General features: G+C 38.8%; 1 protein-coding gene across 1 annotated transcript in view; it reads left to right on the plus strand.

The window, feature by feature from the left end:
- Positions 1-24161, plus strand: part of PDZRN4 (PDZ domain containing ring finger 4) — a 244634-nt gene that overhangs the window by 190067 nt on the left and 30406 nt on the right. The window contains exons 4-5 of the mRNA XM_035544184.2: positions 9867-10120; positions 11728-11830. Coding sequence (XP_035400077.1) covers positions 9867-10120; positions 11728-11830 — 357 coding nt within the window. The remainder of the gene's footprint in view (positions 1-9866; positions 10121-11727; positions 11831-24161) is intronic.

The raw sequence follows: 24161 nt of genomic DNA on the forward strand, positions 1-24161 counted from the left end.
CAGAGAAAGGAAATGATAAGAGAAGATAGAGATATATAGAGAGACACTCCAGAAAGAAGAACAGACATAGAAACACAAGGATAGAAATAGCACCTGTAATTGATTTTAAGCCAGGAAGGAGCTGCAACTTTTTCTACTGAAGCTGCGTTCACAGCTGTGGTGCTGTATAAATAAGATAGAATTAGGCTGGTCCTCACATTAACATCACTTACTGTTTTTCCTGCAAACAAGAAATATGGAAATTTAACTTCAGAGACTAAAAACTAAAGCTATCTCTGTGATAGTGCAGTAAGCCATCACTCAGTAGAAAAGTAAAGCAATCCTACATGACTAATAATCTTTAAAGGAATATCAAAGTAGAAGAAAGAGAAGCAAAAGGGGAGAGACAGATACAAGTATGTTCTATTAAGATCTCTCTCTACATATGCATCTATATACAGTTTTGTTTATTTTCATGGTGTGTAACTAAACATGTACAAGGATGCTATAGTTAATTTTACCTGCTCTCTTGGTGTTCGAATAAAAGTAGCTGCTAAGCTTTCCTAAGAACTGCTGGGAACTTTCTGGCACAAAAACATCCAATTGAGTTTTGAATGGCAGGTAAGGCCCCATTACTGGCTTTGTTTTATCAGATGAAGAGCTCTTCTGAGGTCGTATTTTCTTCTTTTTTTGAAAGAGAGATCAAGGAAGTTGCCGTATGCTGTGTTCCAGAAGCAGGATGAAATTAAACTTTGTAGTAATCTATTGCTGTGTCAGACCCTGTCGCTAAGCCACTGTAAATGTGTGAGCTTGTGAAAAGTATTTTTAAAACATTTAGTCCTGTAAAAAGTTGGAAGGAATTTTTGCAAGTACTGTTATGCCAGAAAAAATCGCCAATATGCTGCTTCTGGAGTAAAGCCATGCAAACAAATGGAGAACAACAGTGTCAAATTAGTGTCGAGGCAGTGTGAGAGAAGAATGGAAATGACTGAGAGGAACCCTCAGAGTTTTATTCCAAGGGAGGAGGAGCCTTTTCTGTTCCTTCAAAATGACAATTAAACCAGATACAGTAAGAAACGCATGTTAAAGTAGAGCAAGTCTGTTGCATGTTCATTAAAGAAAGGCAAACGCAGATGCTGGGGGGGGAGCTCTCTGCCCTCAGCACTTCATGTGATTAGAGCCCCAGCAGGACATGGGGTTTGGTTAGCCTTGGGGCAGCACCCAGGAACTGGCCAGGGTCTCGCTCAGGGAGGGGGCCAGGCTCAACACTGTGATGCTTGCTTTATTGTCGCTGCTTTTTTGCAGCGTGAAACGCTGCCACGTGGATCATCCTCTTGGCCGAGGCAAAAATCCTGCTTACCAGCTGGGCTGGAGGCAGCATTCTGTCAGCTGTTCGTCGCTGCTGCTTTTAAGAGAAAGCCCATTGTGCTGGTGCTTGCTGGCGGATGTGCAGGCAGGAAACATGCTCCCTGGCTGGGGTGAGGATTGCCAAGTGCCAGGGATGCCGCAGTTGGGAGCAGAGCCCCAAAACCTGGCCAGCTGTGCAGGCTGCCACCGCCGTCTGTCCTGGTCCTGCACAGCTGGAGCGGGTGGGAGTTAGTCCTTGGCCAGGGAGAGCTAGAGCTCTCACTGTGCTACCTTAAATTGAATTTGAAAATAAAAAATAAAATCTGCCTTATGCTTAACTGCATCCCTTAAATGGGGAATTTTAATAATGTGCCAACAGCAGCAGTTTGGAGTATCTTACTGAGGAAAAGGTCACTGTGCCCATAAGTTATCCTAGCATTTGATCAGTGGACTCTTTTCCAAAGACTTTAAGTCTCATTATTCACTGCTTATAAAGTCACTTGAGATATAAAAAGTCTTTTTATAGTAATGAAAGAACTCCCACAATTAGCCAGAAGGCAGCCATCTATCTTTTTAAACTCCTCGGTTCAGAGGAGACCAGGAGTTTCAGGCATCTGAACGTGGATGAATTGTTATGACAGTGATAAGTGTAACATTCGTGTAGGGATGCCAGCCTTGGCTGAGTTCATGGAGGGCTGGGGATTCTTTTTAAAGGTGAAAGAAAGACTTTTTAATGAAATGTAGGATGTAATTCCCTGAAAGGAGAAAAGTAACTACATGCTGTTTACAGACTCCTGAAATCTGCCATTCAGCCTCTTCCATTATTCTTGGGGAATTGCAGATGATTAAAGAACATTGTTAATTTGATCTCGTAAAACTTGAATAGCAGCTACCTTTTGAAGTGCCTGTTCTCTGAGAAAAATACATAACCCTGGAAGAGAAATTGGAGAGTGAGCTTGTGGAAGAGCAGAGACACTGTAAAGTTCACAGGAGAATACAGCATTCAGTGCAGGGGCTTGGAGATAAAAATGATTTGTTCTGAGCATGCACGCTGGTCTTTGATTGTATTTTTCCCTACCATCAAAGGGCTGGTGTATGTGGTAGATCTAGTGAGAGATTTATCTAATATCCTATCCACAAATAAAAGTTTGCAATGATTAATGTAATAAATGATGGTCTAATTATATCGAGGAGTAACAACGTATTTTATGCATGTCACAGCTAGTTTAGTCTTTATTGCCCTCAAGCAAAATCGTAATATCATCAGAAAAACTGTTTGTCAATATTAAAAGCAATTTGCATAGTAAATACACTCCAGCCTTGTTACATCACCATCTGGGTTAGCCGAGCATTTGGAGTAGTACTGGGAGGTGCTGGTGAAGGCAGACTTGCAAGTGCTCGGACTGTCCAGCTGTCACCATGGGTTGGTGACAAGAGATGGTGCCCCCAGCCTGCTGGAAGGGGCCAGGGCCAGTGACAGGGCAGAGGGAGAAGAGTTTAGGAAAGGAAAGAGGAATTCAGAAGGCACGAGAGAAATTAAACCCTGGCAACAAAACAAGGGTCTGCAGTGAAAGAAAAAGGGTGGGGTGTGAATAGAAGAAAGCCTGAGAGAGAAGGGAAGAGTGAGAGATCAGAGGCAGCACAGCAAGGGAATTAAACTGAGAACAACAGCTGGAAGAGGGGCAAGAAAGATGTCCATAGCAAGTTGTAACACCTCTACTGGGCATATTGAGGGAGTCAGAGAGAGAGAATAATGTCTGCTCACAAATTCTTGTCTACCAGCTCTGGTGTCAGAGCAGCTCACTATGAAACTAATGCAGCGATTCTTAAATTTAATTTGGCATTTTCATTTCACTCACAAACCAAGAGAACTGCAGATAATAGTCTGCTTGCTCTTTCAAAGCTCAAGTGAACCTTTTCTGAGCTGTTGCTGTGTTCAGCACTAAAGGAGTTGAAAGGATCTTCGTGACATTTGTGTTGCTCTAACACCCAGTGAGCAGATAGAATATTCTTATTCCAGTTGCACAGACTGCCTAGTGTCACGTTATGAAGTACAGGAACTGAGATCACATTTTGGACACAGTTTAGAGCTGTTAACTCAGTAGAGCTTTGAAACTTGTTGGAGTGGTCATAGTTATCCTGGTTGTGTGTATGCAGCATTGTAGCATCCAAGTGTTTTTCTGAAATATGTCTCAAGGTGAGGGCCCAGATCCACTAAGAGACTTCAGGCATGGAAATGTTGAGTGTCTCTTCTTGGCTGACTTCTCCTAGAGTGAATATTTTGCCTGATTTTCTACACACCATCAGAAGACAGTTAGGTGCTTGGCGACAGTTATGGTCATGGTCATGCTTAACCCAGACAGCTGGAAGCAGGTTATAGGCATGCATCTAAAACACCATCATTTCCTTATGCTCAGTACCTTAAATGCAAGTATGCATTCAATAAATTTGTGGTTTGAAGCCTCCAACTTCTTCACAAAGGAGGGGAGGGAGAGGAGAAAGGCTTCTGTGATTTCTTTGCTACTTGTGGGTTTGACTTTTCATTCACGAAAGGGATTGTGCACCCAAAGTTTTGGGGGACACTTGTTGCAGTGAGCTTTGGTTTGGTTAGAGATGACTGGGTAGAGAAGGTAAAATCATGGAGAAAGAGATTTTGAACTAAAGTTTGTATTTGATGGAGAGGCAAACTTGCTCAAGCACTTCAGTGTTGCTTACCTTGCTCACTAATTTGCTGTGTTTCACTGCAGCTGTGATGGGAGCTTTTTCTCCATTCCTAGCACATCTACCTGAGGCATTGTTTGCAATCCAGTTTAAAAGTGTCTTGAATTTCCTAGCATAGCTCGTTATCCAACATTTTCAGGCAGCATCCAGCTCTTTTCTGGGGTCTTTTGGGGATGTGTCATGTCCTTCACATAGAGGAGTTGCAGCTGTCAGACCTGCCCACAGGTCACAGTGGACAACTCTGACAAAGTGAAGCACAGTCTTGAGGTCAGTTAAAAGAAGGGTGTTTCTTTATGACAGCTGCTGTTTAGATAATCAAAACTGCTGAGAAGTCCCTGGGAAGTGTCTCTCTAGAAAGAAGCTTTATATGGTGGAAAAAAAAAAGCATACTTCTGCTTTTTCGAGCTTCTTGTAGCATTTACGTTTTCTTGCTTAGGTTAAAGCTTAGCCACAGGCTTTTCAGCCAAAGTAGTTAGCTGCTAAATATTGGGAAGTTGAAGTGGTGCTGGTTGCACATAGGGAAATGCACAGAAGGCTGCAGTAATGTTTTTTGTTTGTTTGTTTGTTTGTTTTGTTTTCACTATTGTTGAATCAGCTACACAGACTAGCTAATATGACAAGCTTAAGCTGTACAGGTAATAGAAAAGTAGTTGTTATTGTAAGCCTTTGGTTCAGCGTGAGGAAAGCAGCCAAAGCCTGTGTGTTTAGCAACTTATACAGCTTTTAGAAGGTTTGGCGATCAGGGCAACAAAGGATCAAATGGGAAGAAGCATCACTTAACTCATCTGGCTAAGGAAGAGGAAATGTCATTAACCAGCATAATAAAAGTTGTCCCTTTACTGAACTTGCCTGAACCCTGACTGAGACAGCGGTGTTGGGTAATGGCTGAATTTGATACCTTTCAGATTAACTTGCCCAAGAAATGCAGCTTAGTGCTGAACTGTAACCTAAAAGGTCAGTGTGTCAAATGCCATTTCTGTAGATGAACTATCACATTTGTGTTAGCAGAAGAGTTGCAGTGTCCTCTCCAACCCATGTGTCACTGGTAGGTCACACGTTCTGTGCCCCCAATCCTGCCCAGAGAGCCTCACTCCTGGCAGCCTTCATCACTGGAAGTTTTCTTAAATGGCTGTATGTGCCAAAACCTTTAAGTTTGAGAAGAAGGTAGTATTGTTTGTTCTTTTTCTTTGGGTTGTTCTTGTAGTTAGGGAGGGCTCAAATTCTTGTCCTAAAAAAAAAAAAAAAAAAAAAAAAAAAAAAAGACTGATCAAAGTAAGACACAGTATTCAGTCCTTTTTGCCAGTTTTCCATCCAAGGATGTACTCCAGGTTGTGGTTGCCTGGATGTATTTTAGGGGCAGAAATTGGAGGTGAAGAGACTGCTGTGATGAGAGCAGATTTAGCACCTGTCAGGTCAGAGGCATCTTTTGCATGAGTGTTGAAATCTCCCAGGACAGTGAGCCTTGTGAACTCCATCATCACGTCAGACAACATCTCCGTCATGTCTCCAGGAAACCCTTGTGGCTGGATGTCTCTGGTCTAGCAAAATGCTCAGGTTATTCTTCCCTTTGCCCTTACTGATTAAACAGGAGGTCTCCAAGGATTTACTTCAGCAGAGCCAATCTTAAATTTGAAGTTGCATATGCCAGGTATTTGCTGAGAGGTGGAGGTTATCTCATGAGTTGCTAATGTGACACCTTTTGTGATGGTTGCATTTGTGTGATTACACATCTTTTTCTCTTTTTTCCTTTCTCTTTTTTCTTTTTCCTTTTCATACATAGTATGAGGAAAGTAAAGACTACAGGAAACATTTTAGTATTTCGACTCTTGATGCAAAAATTCTGGCCAGCATTAATAGAAATAACTAACATCTATAATCAGCAGAAAAGTGTTTAAAGACAAGGGTATTTTGTTTCTCAGCCACAAGCACTTAAATCCTGAAAGCAATCTTCATTGAAGGACTGATATATTATTACTTTTTTAGAACACAAAGTGCAAGAATAATCTAACAACCATCTGCTTATGTTTTTTATAGTCAGTGTTTTGTTATTTAGTCCTGTCCTTCCTTCATTCTCTGCTGTCCACCTCTGCATGTCTGGGAACAAGTCTATGTACAGTAGTGCTGGCGTTAGAAATGGCTGTTGGCCAACGTCGGTTGATTTGTGCATCAAAAACAAAGCCTGTTTGCTTGTTTATTTTCTGATGCTGATGAAGTTTTGCATGTGGCTGGATTTAGAGCAAGGGGATGGCCAGGATCCAGCCAGTGGCCACCAGTCACTCAAGGGAAGATGTTGACAAGTGGCCCAGGCTTTGCAGTGTGTCCAAAAGGGGGGAGAGTGTTCATTAAACAGAAGTTTAATCAAACAGGGCAGGAGGATGGTTTACATGAGAAAAGATATATTCTTTACTTAACATTCACAACTTGCTTGTGGATTAATTAGCCCATCTGCTACAACAAATGTATTCCCATGTCTTTCTGTTGACTGTTAAAAGTGACTGATTTCTCTATCCACTTAAAATAGTACCCTGGATTCCACTGAAAGTAACCTTTCCAAGGCAAGGAATTTATTTAATCATCCACTAAGAACCTGTAAGTGGCTTGCTGTAAATAAGTGCTCAGCTGTCTACAGCTCCCAGGGTAACTATATGTGAGTGTTAAGTTGGGGGATGATGCAGGAGGCAGAAAAACCTTAAAGAAGCTAAGTGAAGAGAGCTTCCAACCCCATCTGTAGTATTGGCTTTGGGTTTTAAAATAAATTCTCTCTTCCCAGCCCCAAGTGGGCAGGACAGCTGCCAGCATCAAGTAATTCAGCTATAGATTTTCTTCCGAGGAAGACAGCGTCCATAAATTAGGTGACCTTTATGCAGATCGACAAAGTGTGTTGATGAACTTCAAGTGACAATTTAAACAAGTATCGGGTGTCTGAAGTGCTTGTATTTCATAAGAAACCAATATAAAGGATGGAATGCTTTTAAAATCTTTAAATTGAACAGGCATTTAAATGAAAATAGAGGTCATACGTGGCCAGGATAAACGAAAATGTGTATCTTTTGTGATTTTTCACACTCGTGATTTTAAAATATTATTATTCATTAGAAATAAAATTTGCATGTAAATAGCATTATTGTGAATTTATGTCATTTTCCTCATGGTATTGGATAAGTATTGACTGATGTCAATAAACAGAGCTTCTGGTATTCCAAAATAATCTAATATATATATTTTTACACTATCCAAATATCTTTTTGCTTTGCTGATAAGAATCTGTGATAAAACTGTAAGCTTGTGCTAGAAATCACCACATGATTCAGGTGGGATGCAGCAGGATTGTGTGCTTTTTATTTGAATAGGAGAAGAAAATGATACACTGCTATGTTGAATGTTTTTTCCCAAATACTTACTCTTAGGAGAAACACCATATCTGTTATCAGAAACTTTTAAAAAGTATTAAAAGGGTTTTGGGAAACAGGAAAGTAATTTTTATGTTCTTTAAGGCCTTAGAAATGAGAGTTATTCAGAAAGCCTGTAGGACAATCTTTTTACAAAACCTGCCAAAATGTGAAAACTGGAAAATTGTTTCCTTGATAGTATCTAAGTTAGAAGCAAGAATGAAGCAGAGGCTGGAACTGAAGAGTGACTAGAAGACCCAGGCTTGAAGCTTTATCTCTAATTGCCTCTATTAGACATAGCTGAATCCGAACACCCTGGCAGCGTAACTTGTGCTATCAGAGAGGGTTTGCAGAAGCTCACTCCTTGGGAAATTTCTTTGATTTTCTTGTAGCATAACTTGTTTTTCAACTGTTCTGGCCCTTCCTCTTGTATACGACTGATACTTCTCCATGTGACTTAGTTTAACAAAACCAAAGGTTGTAATTTGATGCATGATAATTTGAGAGAGAAAATCTTAACATTTTCTGGCTTCAGTCATCAGAGAAACACTACATATGGATCAAATTCAGGTGATTAAGCTAGTTGCTGTTCATATTACTTGATCACAGTCTAGGTTGCAGTTTTTCATACTTCTAGGGCTCCTGGGCATTCAGCACAGTGAGTGTTGAGCTTTTTTAGGTATAGAAATCTATTCAGGTCATTTCTAACTTGCTCATCACCACATGCAGCATCAGAGCTAACTAGAAAGATCAATTGACCTTCTCACTGAACGCCACACTACAGTGTGGTTATTTCACATGTCCTCATGAGTGATATGGCCACAAGGACACAGCTTCTTTGGAAGCTGCATCAAAGAAAAGATGGTTCTACATTGTTGTTAAGCATGCATTCTAGAAAGGTATTGAGTTGGTATATTAAATATGTAATTAATAGTCAACTGTATTATAACCATCCATATGAGTAGACATGGTTACATGTGTTGCCTCAAATGTGACATTTTTAATTGCAAATGCTTCTCCTGGCAGGCTTAAAGCTGCTGAATGTGTCATTTGAGTTTGCTGGCATTGTTCTTTTTTGCATCTTTCATTTTTTTTTGAAGAAAGTTCCAAGTATTTCTATAATGAAAGAGTAATGTGACAAAGCAGTTTTGTTTTCAGCAAAAGTCTGTTGCAGGGTTTGTCCCATTTCTCGGGAGGGCTTAGGCTTAGTCCATTAGGCAGAAGATTTAGGGCTTCACAGTCTATACAACAAAGTAAATTTTGGCATTGACTTGTGGTAGAATCCCATTTCTGACTTGCTGTCAGTGTAGAGATTTACCCAGGGTAAATACTTTACCCTGGGTAAATTTATAAATTTAAATCAGTCTTTGGTACCCTTCAGATATTCACATATCTAACTAGAAAACCATGCATAGGATCATCTCATCTCCGCAGCAGCCCACAATGGCTAGATGTTGTGCAACAGTTAACAGCAGTCCCATGGCTCTGGAAACAGAGCAGAATGGTATTTTCTTTGTAACTTTCTGTGATGTTGCACTGCCCCTTAGGGCTTAGATACTGGCTGCTATTGGCGAATTAACCCTCAGATTTTGTAATGGGCCAATAATTGGCAAGTTTGCCCTAAACACCTGAAATCATATGAATTTAGCATCACCAAGTCTTGCAGTTGCCTTTTTTAATACTAAGAGCTAACACTACTTGGAGGAATTTTCTGCTTTGCTTGCAGCAGAAAGAAACCTTGCCACAGTCTTTTAGTTTTGCCAAGCTATGCTGCATTTGCAGAGTAATTTTCTGTTTTATTAGTTATCTGTTTGTAGCAAATAAATTCTTCAGTTTGTCTGATTTAGATTTCTCTTTTCTTAAAAGAGCAGCAGCTGACTGTGTTAGTTAAATCTCCCTATCTTTGGTCTTAATTACTGTATAATGGCAATAGCAGATAAGTGGCAAAACATTGAAAGTTGGCCTTGTTTCTTTTTAGACATCCGCGACATGTTTATTGACATCTGCATTAATAACAATACTGTGCCAGAAATCCTTTATTACAGTTGCATGCCACAGAAAATGTTGAAATTGAAAATTAAAGGCACCCTCCTTTTTTATTTGTATTTTATGAGGCAAATAAAATAAGATGAGAGAGCTGATTTTAAATGTCCTTTTTAAATGCTCTAGTTTCTTTGTTGTGTTGAGATTCCATTGGGGCAATTAAGGAAGTGCTCAAACCATTTCTAATTTCTATCATAGATTAAAGAAGTTATTTCTCCTTCCAGCCTTATCTCACCGCTTTCATGAATACCAAAATAAAGTTCAGTCAATGTCAGCACATAGCTTGATATACTACAAAAATTATTCCCCCGATATTTTACACCCATGTTTTTATGCTGCCTTTTCTCTTGTGCATACTCTTTGGTGTATTTTTCTGTTTTTCTCTAGGTCAATGGGAAGGACCTCTCCAAGGCCACTCATGAAGAGGCAGTGGAAGCTTTTCGCAATGCCAAGGAGCCAATTGTAGTTCAAGTTTTACGACGAGCTCCAATTAGCAAAGCTCATGGTAGCTCTCAGGATGTACGGCTTGTGGATGCCTGCACTCAGACTGACATCACTTTTGAGCACATTATGGCTCTGGCCAAACTAAGGCCTTCCACACCGCCAGTTCCTGATATCTGCCCTTTTCTACTTTCAGACAGGTATGGCATATATTCTCCTATTGTTTTCTAGTGAGATTGAGGCATTGCAATGGCAGGTTTGTAGCCTTCTCTTGAAAAGGTCTCAGGAACACTTTAAATGAGTTATAAATGTTGTAGCAGTTATAACTGCTATGCTGTTCAGGCTTCGATGACAATTTTCATTAACTCTACTCAAGGATTAGACCACAAGAAGGAATATTGCTCTTGCTTTCTTTGTGCTTATGCACAAAGTTCATCTAAAGCTAAGCCCTTATCAAGAAGAAAAACACTTCTGTGTTCCAAAGTACTAAAAAGGCTTCTAAAGCCTAGAAAGAGCTGTCTTGTTGCTTTCTGTTCTTCCAAATTTCTTGCAAAACTCATGGGAAAATTGTTTTATTTAACAGTCCCCTTATTAAGGCAAAACCATTGCAAAAATATGGAGATGGAAGTATAATGTCACCTTTCATATGTCAAATAATGTGAATTAAGTTATCCCTTGGTTGAATTCTCTGAAATGGAACTGAATACAAATATTGGCAAAAAATACAAAAAAAAAAAAAAAAAGGGATTAGGCTCCTCCCTTTATGGACTGCTACTCCCTTTTTACTCATGAGTATCATCATCTAGTGGTTGACCCTTGGTCTCTGTCTGTGGCCAGCAAAACTATGAAAGCCCTGAAGCTTTCCTACTGACTTCCCGGCAAGCTGCACATCTCTGCAGAACTGATGTAGAGAACATAGCACTTTTGACCTTGATGTAACTCTGTTTTCAGAAGTTCTAGGTAAGCTGAGTAGATGACCATATCAGAGAGAGAGAACCTGCTGGATAGATCCTACTATTTAATACTAAACAGCTGAACATGTATATTTTTGAGTTGTTACGGTACTACTAAACTGTGTGCTACTGTGATTGAAGTTCCCATATTCTCAGCATGGGGAAGAGTTTCCTACTTTGGCTTGAGGTAGATCCACAATGGGTGTTGCATGGTTAGCGTCCAAGGAGTCTGAGGAGCTAAGGCCACCTTGGATCCCAGACTGTACCTAAGTGCATGTCATAAAGACCTCATTGTTTGTGCCCCAAGCCTTTGCAACCATGCAATTTAATGACATTTTACAGTGTGCAGTTATTCAAATGCTCTTCACCACCCCGTTATCTCTTTAACAAAAGAGGATAATGCAAGTTGTTTAATGCAAGCACTTGAACAATTTGCCAGCCTGGTGTGGGTTGTAGATTGAGGATGTTCATGTGTTTGTAACAAGTTAATTGGTAAGCTGCCACGGGCCATGATGTAGCATATGAATGTGGAGTTAGGTAGATTTATGAGCATAAGGAATTCCAAATAGTCATAATTAAGTAGTTTGGCCCCAAACAGACCCTTTTAAGTAATCACCCTGTATAAATCTGACAAAAGATGAACCCAGCAAAATGAACTAAGAATCTGAGCTTTTGAAAACAGCCCTTGCTACATCCTAATGCTGTTTCATTCATGCTCTCAGGCCGTCCAGAGTAATATTCCAAAGGTAAAACTACAGAGAAGGGTTTGTGTATGTGTTTTTAATCTTTATTTATTTATTTATTTAAAAACAATTGTTTCATATACTTTTGTTGTACTGCTTTGTTCCACATAGCTGCCATTCTCTTCACCCAGCGGAGCATGAATTTTACGAAGGTAATGAGTATCTTTCCAGCCTGCCTGCTGATGCAGATAGAACAGAGGACTTTGAGTATGAGGTAAGATCACTGGCACACTGCAGCCTCTCTGTTATTACAGATATGGTACTTGCACAGATAGGAACAGGATCTTGTGCAAAATAAAGGAAAAAAAAAAAAAGAGAGAGAGAATGGGAATACTCTGTGCCAAAGAGTGTTCAAAGAGTGTTCTTTTTTATACCTGTGTAACGTCACAAGCTTTGGGTTAGGTTATGCATGTGAAATGTGAAAGTGGAATTCTGCACTGGTTGTCTCCGTACAAGTTCAGGATACTTATTCCCTCTTTGTTCAGTGGAGATAGTAAATCTGCTACTTTCTTTTTGAAGTCATAACACTTTAAGGAAAACCTTTCCAAAATTAAAAATGGTAACTGGAAGCTTAATTGTCACTTTTTTCCCCTTCTAATTTTAAGAATTAATTGGCCTTTTTTCTCATGCCTTAGGGATAAGTCTTACAGATACTTGGGTGCATACTTGAGTGTTTGTAAGATCAGGCTACATCTCTGAAAATGAATATAATTTCTGTTACTTGCTCTTTCATATTTGACATTGTAAGTGTTGCAATTAGAAGAAATTGTGCTCTGTACCGCAAATATCCCTTTGCTGTTAATGCATTGTGTTCTCTAGTGATGAGGCTGGATGTCTTTCTGAATCCCTGGAAAAATTTGTGTAGCTTCCCAAAATGATAACATGTGATTGGTGTTGTTGCTCTTCATTAGATTTTCATTTCAATATCTAAATAGTGTTCTTGTCTGCCAGTCATTAGATTTTTGTCTTTTCTACTGTTATCTAGCAACAAAATATTTGTAGGGGCAGGCATAAGAGGCAGATGGCTCTTTTTAATATTGAACAGTGCTGAGTCTTTGCATAAGTTCAAGTTACTGTATTTTAAATGAGTGATTATAAATAATTAAATGTCTTTAATACAAGATTTAAAATCTTTCTGTTTGCTGTACCTTAAGAAACATTTTTAAAGGTTTCACATAACTGCTTGACATTTGGAAATGAAATGAATGGCAAAAGCTTTGGCAAATATGCTGTATGTTCACTTTTATCTTGTCTTTAGCAGCTAAGATGCTCTATTGCAAGTTCAGCCCATTGTTCTTTTCTTCTAGCAGCCTGGGGAATCTGAAGTTCTTCCCCCAGGAAGTAGAAAAATCAAATAACATCTACTTAGTGAATCTCAGTCAGAACAAGCAAACTTTTATTTGAACTCCTCAAAAAATCATTGCTAGGGATTAGTGAAATCATTATTTCTTCCCAGTTGGGTTTTGATGTGATATCTCACAGTACAAGAGTATCAGGGCTTAGGTTCTGCTTTGACTCCCCAGGTGTAATGCAATATTAAATTTCTCTGTCAAGTGTGTTTGTTTACAGTGCTTCTTTCTTACCTGTAATAGAAACTTTTTTTTTCTAGTAATATTTAAGTAAATTAGTAATGAAAACATCTAGAAAGAATAGATTAAAATTGGTAGTTAGTTGAAAATATTTTTCATCATTTAATCAGAATATCAGTGACATTAAAATACTAACAGATTTCAAATCTATATAGGGCCTACCTAGTGGAATCAGGTCCTCTTTATGACTGTTATTAATCACTAATAATAGTTGGCATAAGTATTATGACAGTGGCAAATGCTTGGGCAGGTTCTCAGTTGCCTGTAATTGCTACTAATCACACCATCACAGTCATTAATTTGCTATCAGTTGTGATTCAGTTGCCCAAGGCAAACTCACTGAGTGACTGAAATAGTGTTTCATATGAAATTCAAATAGGAAAGGAACTGTCTGGCTTCCTTTGAAGAGAAGAATCCATTCTACTAAATATGAAAGTTTTGAAGGAGAAACATCATGGAGCCTTTTACTAGAAGAGCTCTAAATGTGAAAAGCTTTCCCAAAATTTAAGTCTGTGTGGTAATATTATGATTTAGGTCATTCATTGGTTGTATTAACTGTCATTTAAGTTAATATTAAGTCATATTAAGTAAGTACGAAGTTAGTAAACTCCCCTGTTGTAACCAGATTAACATTATTCCAGATAGCTGGATCATTGATGCATGAAAGATATATATTATCTCTCTTCAAAACCAAGTCTCATAAAGGGCAGAGTCAAAAGGGATTTATTAGCTGCTGTGGTGGATTTGGAGGAGAAGCAGCAGGACAGTCAGCAGAACAGAGGCAATGGTTCAGTGCTGTCAAGGTCTCTACAACAATATTGGCTTAGGTGTACCCTCCTGTGACCACTCAAAACTAAAGGGTGTGCATAGCAGCATCAGGGAGGGAAAAAATAGTCAAGTGTTCAGTAAGACAACACGTTTTAAAACCAGCATTGTCCATTCACTATCTGAGGGTGAGAGCAGCGAGACGGGAGGGCACAGAAGCTCTGCTCATGCCACTCTGTGGGCTGCAGGCTGGGTGGGAGAGCCTACTCTATCTCCCACCATTTGATTTCTCCTGTGTTTAGAGGATGGAGTTTTAGTATAATTACTGTGATTTCTGTAGAGCCAGGATTGTATCAGTTCTCCCTTAATTTTATCATTTTTTACTTTGTAAGAACTTTCTGGTGTGAACATCAGCTAATCCCATACAGCAAAAAACTAGCTGGTGTTAGGACTGTGTTTAGCATTGCTGTTGCAGTAAAAGGATACAGGTAAGCAGCTCATAGGTCTCCATGGCAAACCAAAGAATTTTAAAAATTAATTTTAAAACTAAACCTGGAGATTTCAGAAAGGCTTTGAAACAAGATAGTGAGCAGAAAGAGAACTAGAACGATGCCCGATAATTTCCTAGAAATGTTTTTAGGTAAAGAATGCATCAGTTTTCAGATGACAAATGCAAAGTGCTAAGCCAAATTAGGAAGTAAAGAACTGAGATGACTAGCAACTGAGATGCTCTAAACAATAATATTTTCCAAGAAAGGGAATGTTCTGCAAAGCTTTGATCAAATTGGAACTTGCTTATAGATATGTACTGGAGTTTAAGCACCTGAATTACCACCACAAAAAGGAAACAAGAGGGTCACTGGGGATATGGACGTGCTTGCCAGTGGATTTGGTAGGATTAGACACTTGCAAGACTCTTCTACTCTGCAAGACTCTTCTACTCCATTTGTAAACTAGAAAAACCCAGTGGTTTGTGCTCAGATTGCCACAGCTCAATAAACTCAAGTACAAGCCAATTGTCTTGGAAGGGTGAACTCCCTAGGAGGCTCATTAGGCTCCATTCATCACCACACTTTAAACAAATGGCTGGGAAGATGGCAGAGCTGGGGGATTGCTGAGAGCCAGCTCATGTGTCTTTAGGTTGTTCCTGCAAAGCTTGTCCTAAAAGGAATGTGAATTGTTGATATGTATTGAGACAGGGGGTAGAGCCAGCATCACTCTGTGTTGGCAGATACAGATCAAAAGATTTGTGTTTCTGGCATAGCCAGATACTCGTGAGGACTTTTAAGATAAAGTAGGAACCGACCAATCTGTAAAAGCTCAGTTGGACTTAGAGTCAAGATAACTGAAAGAGAGCCAGAGATATTCAGGGTCATACCCAGCTCCTGCCTGGCTATGAGTTGTGCTGCTGGAATTACATGAGGTGATATTAGAGTATGCATCACATTGTCTGCTACCAATGATGCAAAAGGACTAAAACCATCATAGCACCCAATAACTCTGTGTTAAGCATGTCTCTAAAATTTGTACGGCAGATTTGTCCTTGTAAGAAGAACAGAGGATACTGGTGCTGGAGAGGAGTAAATAAGCTAATGGATGTGTGCTGCTTTAATAACATTTCTGAACCTACTATCAAGGAGAGAGAAGCATCATATACTTAGTTGGGAACATTACCAGTAATACAAAAATAAAGGGAAAAACATCAGTTGCATGGTGGAACAGTGAAATAAATTGGTAAAAAAATAAAAAAAAAAAATTGTAAGGACAATGCTGGACAAAGGAGCACATCACTAATGTCTGGTCCTACATATTCACTCTGAGGAGACTGCCTTTCAAAAAGAGCAAGCAGAAGAAAATAAAATGTTACAAGTAGATAGCATGGTTTAGTCAACGGTTCCTTATCCTAGGGCAGAAACCTTCATAACTTCTGTGTTCAGAAGTAGATTTTGAGAAGAGTGAAAATGGGAGATGATTGGTTTCTGCCATGAGACATGATATCTCATCAAAATTACAATTTCTAAAATCTTGTGTATCTAAGATAGGAAAAGATATATATATACACGCATATTTCTTGCTGGATGCCAGGATTAGCATTTTCAGAGTGAAAAACGCAGAATGAACCATTATGTTAGCCTGTCTGTGTCTGATGAATCCTGTTTTAATGTAAGTAAATGCTTGTGCTGACAGGTTGAAGCAGTACCTAGGAGAAGTTGCTAAGGGTTGAGTTGACACTATATGAAATTATGGGGATACTCTTGATGCTTTTTACTTCTGGTGTTTGAAACCATCGAGCTTCTTTGTTTTTCTAGGAAGAATAGATGTTTTTTGCTCAAGAAGTTAGTGTATGTCACTAAACCAACAGACATGCACATGAGATGTGCAGGTAATTTTTTTCCATGGCAAACTTTTGTAAAATCTTTTGTGTCCAAACAATGAAAGGGTCAGAGGTCCTACCAGGAATGGCATCCACAGAAGAGCACGGTTATATTTTCTCGAGAAAAAGCAATCTGAGAACACCTGTCATTTTGATTCCTCCTATGCCCCAGAAAATAGAACTTCTAGAAACTAGAAAATTCATATGAATGATGCTTGATTGCATCATCAATATCTTCTCCTAAGTAGAGCAACCCGTAGCGCTCCAAGGGTTGGTTAATACCTTGTGTCAAAAAGGAGTAGTCTTAAGTTCATAGTTTGCAGTTTCAAAGGCCAGATTTTTAGTCAAGATAAGGAAATAAATGTGTGTGTCTGCACATTGAATGTAAGTGCTAATTTATGGCTATGCACAGCCGTTCATTTAAATGTGTTGATAAGTATTTGCACTCATAAATCTGCTAACTGTAAATGTAGATTAGCCCTTTAAGTATACCACTGGCCTGATCCAAACCAATTGAAATTGCTGAGGTTTCCTATTGACCCAAGCATTTCTGGATCAGATACTGTTGGCTGTTTTAACAAATTACTAAAAATGGAGCTGGCAGAGAGAACAGCTAGAAAATTTGGGGAATTGCCTATGAGTGAGGTTTTGTATATATCTCTTCTCACCGAAACCTATAAAACTCCCATAGGGGAGAATTTTATCCTGTTAATTTCTCTTACCATTTTTGAACATCCTATCAGATGCTATGCAGCAGTAAAGCTTTGGTTTGCTATTCCAATAACACTTATAAGTATTATATCTGTATGAAGGAAGGTTGCTATTTCAGGTGCAAATTTTATTTTCCTTTTTCTGTGACATAACATTTTGGAAGTGGTCAGTTGTATTGGTGTCTTTTCAGAACAAAAGGAGTAGTTTTGTTCAGATTAGTAATCTGAGTGATGCTGTTGATCCAGATGAAGTCACTCGAAGGCAAAAATATTTGTGGGGGAGGCCCTCAGTTTTCTAGGTAAGCCCTGCTGAAGCATAGCCACCAGCGCCTTTCTGGAAGGCCTACCCCTGCTGTGATAGGCCAAGAGAGACCTGCCTGCCTTGTGAATTCATATTTAAGGCCTCTCCAACACAGGGATTTTTTAACCAATAAACCAAATGGATCTGTCTATCTCATAAATACATATTTAGGGCCTTTTTAACATGAGGATTACAGAGCTGATAGTCGGTAACAGCTCCCTTCAGAGCTGTGATAGCCTGCAAACTCCCCTTTGCGAACATTATGGGCGCTTGTGGCAATGCAATTGGAGCTCCTGCTTCAATTGCTAACACCTGAATAAACAGTTTTTATGGAAGCAGCATCTGTGCACACGCTGCCAGTGCTTCTGGTAGCTAGTCAGGCTCTTTTGTTTTGTTACCTGATGAGTGTTTCTGTATGAAGAAGCTAATCCAAAAGATTCATAAGCAGCAAAATTGAAAACATTTCTGAGATAAGAATTTTCCCGAAATCCCTTACATGTAGCATGGATTTTCTCTTTACAGCTATAAAGTCATGCTCTTATTTAATAATATAAAGAGGAGAGAAAGAGAGAGAGAGAGAGAGAGAGAGAGAGAGAGAGAGAGAACCTGTTTTGGTGGGGATCACACAAGGCAAGTTCCAGCCACGTGCAGATACAATGGCAGTGACATGAATGAGCAGAACCACTCTAATACCTTTGTCACTTGTTATCAGATTGCACTTTTTTCTTCTGCATTTTCTGCTGGGATAGGATTCTTTTTTCCTGAGCCTCTTAAAACTTGAGATAAATCAGAAAAGAGTCCTCAGAGAATAAAAGGCAGATTTCAAATTCAGCAACCACCAGATATAAATGAAAAGAGAAGGCTTCAAGAAATATGATGTTATACAGGCAGAATCCTAATAAAGACGTAGGTGTTGCAATGTAGAAGAGCCAAAGTCTTGGACAAGGTTGTGTCTTTCCATTGCACTCAGACCTGACTGGTGTGAGAGAGGAAATGTGAAAAGGCTTGCTGGTAAATGTGCTGTAGGTTTAAGGTTACAGAGCAAGTACTGCTTGCTACATGCCTGCTACTAGTGCTTTGCGGGGGCAAGGGCTGAACTGACAAGTCAGAGTGGGCTCAGATAAACTGGGAGTTACTGCCCTACATCTGTTTTCTGACCAGCAGTTTGTAAATGCCTAGAAGTTACTGCTCAATACTGGATGCCCCACAGCATACAGACATTATACCAAAATGGTTATTCAGGTATTTTGCGGTAATTTTTAATATTAACTAACACCTCTTAAGGAGCATGGTGAAGGAAATGAACATGCATAAGTGTGCCTGTGATCTGGAAAATCACAGAAATACAAAGAAAAATACAGACTATCTTTTAAAGCTAGTAAGTGGAAAGCTTGCAAGGAATTCTTTTTGCCTAGTAAATAGATTATTATAGATGTTTCAGTTGGATCTGTGAAAACACTACAATAGTTAGGGCTTTTTAAAGCATTCCTTGAGATTTTTTCATTTCAACTTGAAAGTAGTTCTGAGCTACTAATACCTAGCCTGTGATCCCTCTGCCTCTCACTGTGGACTATTAAATTGGAAAGGTGACAGTTAAAATGGAGAAATGGCACTGGCATATTTTTTTCTGTAAATCATTGAGTAGCACTGTGTAATAAATAAAATAAGACTCTTTTACAATGCATTTATCATACTCCAGCACTGGTATTTTTTCTGGTATTTTCACTAGTATTTTTATTTTTAAAACCCCTGGGGAGTTAAGTCACCGTAATCTACCCATAGCCAACAATAAGTATGGAATTTCTTCCAAACTATGACTAATTGTACATTGTAATTGAGAAAAATGGTGGTAAAAAAAGAAGCATTCCTTTACTTTTTTTTTTTTTTCCACCTGCTTTTTAAGAATTGCAGTCAGTTTTCAAGTATAAATTAATTAGACTTAACATCATTCCACGAGGGTACTTCAATATTACTATATCCTGCATTGCTACAGGAATTCACAAGCAGGTGAACTAAGGACAGTAGTATTGATTGACTTGCCAAGTCAGTCAGTGACAGAACTGGCAGTAAAACACAAGAGTCTTTACTTCTAATGCTTTTTTTTTTCTTTTTCATTAAATCACTCTTCTTCTTGTTAGTCATTTGATCATTTAGATGGAGGAGGATATCAGGGTAGTTTCTGCCACAGTTTTTTGTTAATTTTGAGTTGTATCTCATCACAAAAATCTGACATTCAAAGCAGGTGAAGTTGCTGTTATCTCACCTCCCATAAGTAATGAATATCCCAATTTAATGGCTTGAATTGTGTCCCCAACTATAGAGCATCATGAGAGAACAGCGAGAAAAAGACACAAAACTGACATGGGCAAATTTATCAAAGTTATTACCATTTCCTGTGTTTTAAAACAGGAGGAAAATATATCAAGTCACTGATATTCATTTTGTTTCATGATTTCATAAAACAAACACAGTGTTACTCCTCAGTTCACCTGAAAGCTAATAAAAATTCTTCCTTGTTGTCAGGGCTTGTGTTTTCCCTTGAAAATGAAGAAAAGTGAGCTTAGTTCAACAGCACTTTATTGTTGGGCAACATTACAACATATGGCATGTGTTTTTCACTCAGTGAAGGAAGAAGAAGGTGCTGGCAGTATTTTCATATTTATGGAAATCTGTGGGTTATAAATCTTTTGTTTTGGATAAGTGTTTTGTGTAGACAGTTTTTATAGCATTATACCACATAGCTCCATATATGCTTTACAGTGAAAATGTTTCTAAGACTTTTATTAATGCAATTTTTCATATTCTTCCTGTTTGAAAGTGTGTGTAGTATGTCTTGGAGACATGGAATCTGGCTATACAGACAAAGGACAGGAGAAAACAGTTTCTTTTGTATATTACTTATAATGTCACTTTTAAAGCACAAAGGAACTTCAAGAGCACAGGAAGCAAGGACCAAATCCCTCTAGTAAGATGGGAACCTTTTACAGGAAAATGGACTTTAAACAAGGTTTCAATATTATGCATGCTGGGCCTTCTGAGGAGAAATCAAAAAGCAGGCAAGGTCTTTTCTCTGGAAGTTTGCTTTTTTATTTAATGAGGCAGCTCTTCAAAGAGAATGTGATAGTCTTTCCTGGAGGGCATGGTTTGGTGAGCAGGAACACAGGTGAGACTGTACTGTGCATCAAAAAAGCAGATGATGAATTTGCTTTGTATTTCATCTCATGATTTTGTCAATCTATGCAAGTATGTGTTTGGGGATGGAGGACATTTCTACGGGTAACAGAAGTTTGAACAGCTGAAACTCAGCATGGATATGGTGCCCATAGACCTCGTTTTGGTGCCAGGAAAATGAAAATGTGTTTTTAAAGTCGGCACATATCACTTCATGTGCTTGATTTATATAAAAATTGCATATTTTAACTATACATATTCTAATATGTGTGTAGGTGGAATTTTAGATTTGTGCTTTCTAAGAATTTCTAATTTTATTAGTCAAACTTTAAATTTAGCTTTTTTCATGGTATTTTGTATTTATTGTACTGGAAAAGCATAAACTGAATGACAGGAAAGTATATTTCTCACAGCTGTCTAAAATGGAAAAATAACATTTTCAACTTGTTTTTAATATTTCAAAATAGCCTTCACACAGTTGTAGATCAAGGATATCCGTATGTGTAGCATTGTAACTAGTTTGGAGTTTGAATCTACAGCTATGTGTTCTGCTGTCCAGATAAATGTTTGCTGCAGCAGATGTTGGCACATCTGTTATGCCTCGCCATTTCGATTGGCTGCCTGGATGTTTAGAAAGTGCTGATGAGGCAGATAAATCTTCTGACACGTCTCAGGCCCAAAGCAGGCAGGCAGCAGCAATAACGGTGTTTACAGAGCCAAGTGCTGGGCAGTAACATTTTGAAATAAAACGAAAATAAAGGATGACTTTACCTGCAATAAGTGAAATTTATTGTGAAAAGTGAAAGCTAATTTTACCAAGTGATTCTCAGCTGATTTGAACTGCAGCTATGTCAATCCATAAACCTCTGAACTTTGTGTATCTAAGGTTTGTCTGTTAGAAAAAGGCACCTGCTACAGCTTAGAAAGACCTCTGAACTATTAAGGGGCTCTTTAATACACTTAGCATTGCTGGGAGTTTGGTTAGAAACAGCTGCAGCATATCTGTGGTTTTTTTTGGAAGGGGAAGAGTTATCTACTGCACGCGTGAAGTTCCTGATCTTGTCATAATCCTAACTTTCAAAAGGCTTTCCTCTACCCCTCAAAGCTTATCAGATTTGAATACTTTTATATCACTAGAGTCAGGAAAATTCCAGACATTGGGATCTTCTCCTGAGAAGATAAATCTATGTATCAAAGAGGGCATTCGTGGACAGAGAAGGATATATCTGACGATCTCAAGTGCTGTGACTGGTTTCACAGTACATAGAGCTTTAGTATGTGTTGGATCCCTTCCAGACTTAAATCTTCATGGATGGTAAACAGAAATGTAGAAGTCACTGCAAAGATTTTAGCACTGATGTCATGTGTTCATATGGTTACATTCCCCTCAGGAAACTAAATTTCTAAGTTGCTTTCAAATGCCCTTGTATAAGGCAAGACCAGAAATTTCAAAGAGAACCTATCCTAGAGGGGTAAAGATGTGGATGTTGATTATATAGGTGATATTGTTGGTCCTATAGTTTATAGTATACACCTGAGAATCTATAGAACTATGGAGTACTTAAACAAGGAGATGATGTAGTCCAAACCCCTGCTGAAACAAGGACCAACTTAGGCCATACTGCTCAGGATGTCATCCAGTTGAAATCAGGATAGCTCTAAAAGTGGACATTCTACGTCTCTGGACAACTCTTTCCAGTGTTTGACTGCCCTCATGGTAAGAAGTACATTTTTGATATCTAACTGAAATTTCATGTGTAGCAACTTGTGTCTGTTGTCCCCTGTGGCTGTCACTGTGCACTTCCAGGAAGAGTGCTTGTAACTTGCCTGGACCTTTGCATTTGCTACTTGAAGGAAGCAATAAGACCTCCTTATTAAGGAGACCCTTCTTTTTAAAAGCCTAACTGAATGCGGTTCTCCCAGCCTTCCCTCGTTAGAGATGTGCTCCATCCACATAATTAGTTAATGGACTTCTATCAAGATGCAGAGTGCTATATTACCATCTGATAACCAAGAGAAGGTCTGCTCAAACATTTCATGTCAAAGCCATTTACATTGGAAAACAGATCTGGCAGCAATATCTGGAAAGCCCCCAAGCCCCGAATTTGACTGGTAAAGTTTGAATTTGTTAGTTTTCTTAGCTGAAATCTTTCTGATTTCTTAGCTGAGTCTCTTAGACTCTCTGAGTCTATTTTTCGATATTGAAAGCCAAAGAGTTTCAATATGGAGGTCAGGATAAGAGCTCTAATGAAAAATGAGATTTTTTTTCCTTCAAATACATTTAATAATAAATCTCCTTCTTTTATTTTCATCAAAATTGTCCAAAAGCAAATGTTGTCTTTGGAATATGGAGGCTGCAAGCCAGTGTGACATTTTAGTATGTTCACACACACTGCACAATGGAATAGCTACTACTCCAGTCTGCTTATCTCATTTTACCATAAGGTTCAGTTTCTATCATCTGTGTTATTCCCACCTACTTTGTTCAAGGAGAAGAAAGTGAGAATGTAGAATCTAAGATCAGTGAAAAGGAAACTCTTAGCTGCATATCATCAGCTAGTTAATTATACTTTAAACTCTTCTCATATCCTTGCAGCTTCACACATTTATTGAGTGAAAGACTGAAAGTGAAGACCAAGGCTGACTACTGAGAAATGCTGTATCTAAGCAGTTCATCATGGATCTCTTTGCTAGGAAGCAAGAATTCATGCTTTTCTCAAGTACAGAACATAGCAGAAGGGGTGTTGGGTCTCAAGCAGGTGAAAACATTTATACAAATATAACATAGGAAAATATATGCATATCATTAAGTATTTCTACTTAGCATTAATTGAGTTAGCATTCAAACTGCACCATGGGCAAAGAACAGAAACAAAGAGAATGAATAGGGAGGTAGAAGATTTAGGAGGAAAAGTAAGATCATGACTTGTTTGAAATAACAAAATAAGCTGAGGACATTTTACCTTTCAGTAAGCATGATCATTCAGATAATAGCTTTTTTTCTTTTTCTTCTTTTTTATTTATTTTTTTTTAGTAGTAGTAGTAGTAGTATATTTCATGTTTAATGCTTCCTATAGGAGTTGATTTTTAGATTTGTCTTTTGACAAGGATCTGAAGGTTCGGTATTTATGCATGCTAGTTGAGGGGGAAAACTGAAACTCAAGTGGATGTTTGTGACTTACTGGAGGATATACTGACAGCTGTTGTGCCTTTTACAGGCAGGAAGTCTATAATCTATAAAGGGTTTGTTTTTTCATGTGTTTTTTTTTTTCCTCTTTGACTTCCGTATGAGATACAGTCACTGTGAAGTCCACCATGTGTCTTTAAGCTCAAGGCTTAAAATATCCTTTAGAAGCAAGTCAGAAAGGCCATACCAAGACTGGAAGGCCCACAGTTAGACATTGTGTTTATCTTATCCCCATATGCTTATACCCTTCCTCCCACGGCAATGCTAAATTTGTTCACGAAGCAGTGATCAAAGGTTTCTCACGTTCACGGCGCCCTCCAGCTCCATCTCTCATCCAGCCCATGGCCCCATCTGCTCTGCGACTGCTGTCTGCCCCCTGTCCTCACTCATTGGGAGTCTCAGCTGACACTTGGTTGTCTTCCCCCTCCCACTCACGGACATCAGACTG

The sequence above is a fragment of the Cygnus atratus genome, chromosome 1 (genome assembly GCF_013377495.2).
Source record: "Cygnus atratus isolate AKBS03 ecotype Queensland, Australia chromosome 1, CAtr_DNAZoo_HiC_assembly, whole genome shotgun sequence".
Lineage (NCBI taxonomy): Eukaryota > Metazoa > Chordata > Aves > Anseriformes > Anatidae > Cygnus > Cygnus atratus.